This window comes from Condylura cristata, unplaced genomic scaffold (genome assembly GCF_000260355.1).
Source record: "Condylura cristata isolate star-nosed mole 26May11 unplaced genomic scaffold, ConCri1.0 scaffold00003, whole genome shotgun sequence".
Classification (NCBI taxonomy): Eukaryota; Metazoa; Chordata; class Mammalia; order Eulipotyphla; family Talpidae; genus Condylura; species Condylura cristata.
In genome coordinates this window covers 78,183,480-78,184,690 of record NW_004567104.1, presented here as the reverse complement: position 1 = coordinate 78,184,690, position 1,211 = coordinate 78,183,480, and the positions used below count along the sequence as shown (strand labels likewise).

Here is a 1,211-nt window from a genome sequence, read left to right as displayed (position 1 = left end):
CCGGCTCGGTGCAGGCGCGCCCCTGGCATCCTGCCCGCCTGGCTCCTCCGGGGGCGTGGCGGCCTCTCTGCCCCTGCTCCCTTTCTCTGCCCGACGGGGCTTCTCGAAAGAGGTGGGGTCCACGAGCGGCCGTCCCCTGGCGGACACCACCGTCTGGGGGGCCTCTGGCTTGCGGAGCCTGCCTCTGCCCTCGCCCGCCACGCGAGGACGCGCTGTGGAGCCGGGGCCCTCCCCGTCAGACTCCGAGCCGGAGGAGCTGGACGACGACGACGACGAGGACGACGACGAGGACGAAGAGGGCGCGCCGGGGCCCCGCCTCCTGGCGGGGGGCGGCGCCTTCTCGGGAGAGGCCAGCGCAGTCTTTCTGGAGGAGCTCAGAAGCCCTTCCGGGGGGGGCGGGCCGGTCCCCACCACGCGCTCACGCGCCCCCGGCCGGCCGGCCCGGGCGGCGGAGACGGGCTCACAGGGCTCGGCTGCTGCGGGGCCCAGGCGCGCGGCCCTCGCGCTCGGCTCCACTACATCTGGGGACGGCAGAGAGGCGCGGTTAGTTTCCGCTCAGTCAGGCAGGCCGGCTCCTGCATCAGGCCGCGCGCAGCCGCCGGCGTCCGGGCTCCGGGGCGGTCGTGACCCCCGGCAAACTCATCTCCCTCCCACAGCGCGCTTCGGCGCCGTCCACTTTCGGAAGACGTCAGCCAGGTCCAGGGTAAGGTCCCGGCTGCCAGCCCGTCCGGACGCCCAGATAGCCGCGAGCTGGGACACGCCGGAGCGGCTTGGCGGGAGGGGTCGCCACAAAGGTGCCTGGAGAGGGACGGCCAATGGGGTGCCCTCGGCCCGGGCCGCCTGCAGTGTCTCGTGGGTCACCGGGAACAACAGGCTTGCAACAGCAGAACCGCCCAGGCCGGCCACGGCGCCGGACGCTGGCCCGGGCGAGAAGTGACCGCACAGGACTCGGCCAGCACCACCTGCACGCCGCTGGCTCGGCGCAAACACAGGCGAGTGTCCGCGCAGCGAGAGGCCTTGCAGCCGGAGCCAAAGCGAGGACCGAGAGCGTCTTGCGCAGGGGCCCTCGCCGCCAAAGGGAGGCGCGCTCCCGCTGCCCACTTCACTGGCCCAACAGCCGACGGTGCTGGGAGCCTGGATCCGCGGGGGACGGGGCGGCAGCAGTGGAGACACAAGCAAAAGGCAAACGAGCAACGCACAAAGCCCAGAGG

General features: G+C 73.3%; 1 protein-coding gene across 1 annotated transcript in view; it reads right to left on the bottom strand.

Moving 5' to 3' along the window:
• NDUFV3 (NADH dehydrogenase (ubiquinone) flavoprotein 3, 10kDa) overlaps positions 1 to 1,211 on the bottom strand; it is a 14,721-nt gene that overhangs the window by 7,087 nt on the left and 6,423 nt on the right. The window contains exon 3 of the mRNA XM_012731082.1: positions 6 to 521. Coding sequence (XP_012586536.1) covers positions 6 to 521 — 516 coding nt within the window. The remainder of the gene's footprint in view (positions 1 to 5; positions 522 to 1,211) is intronic.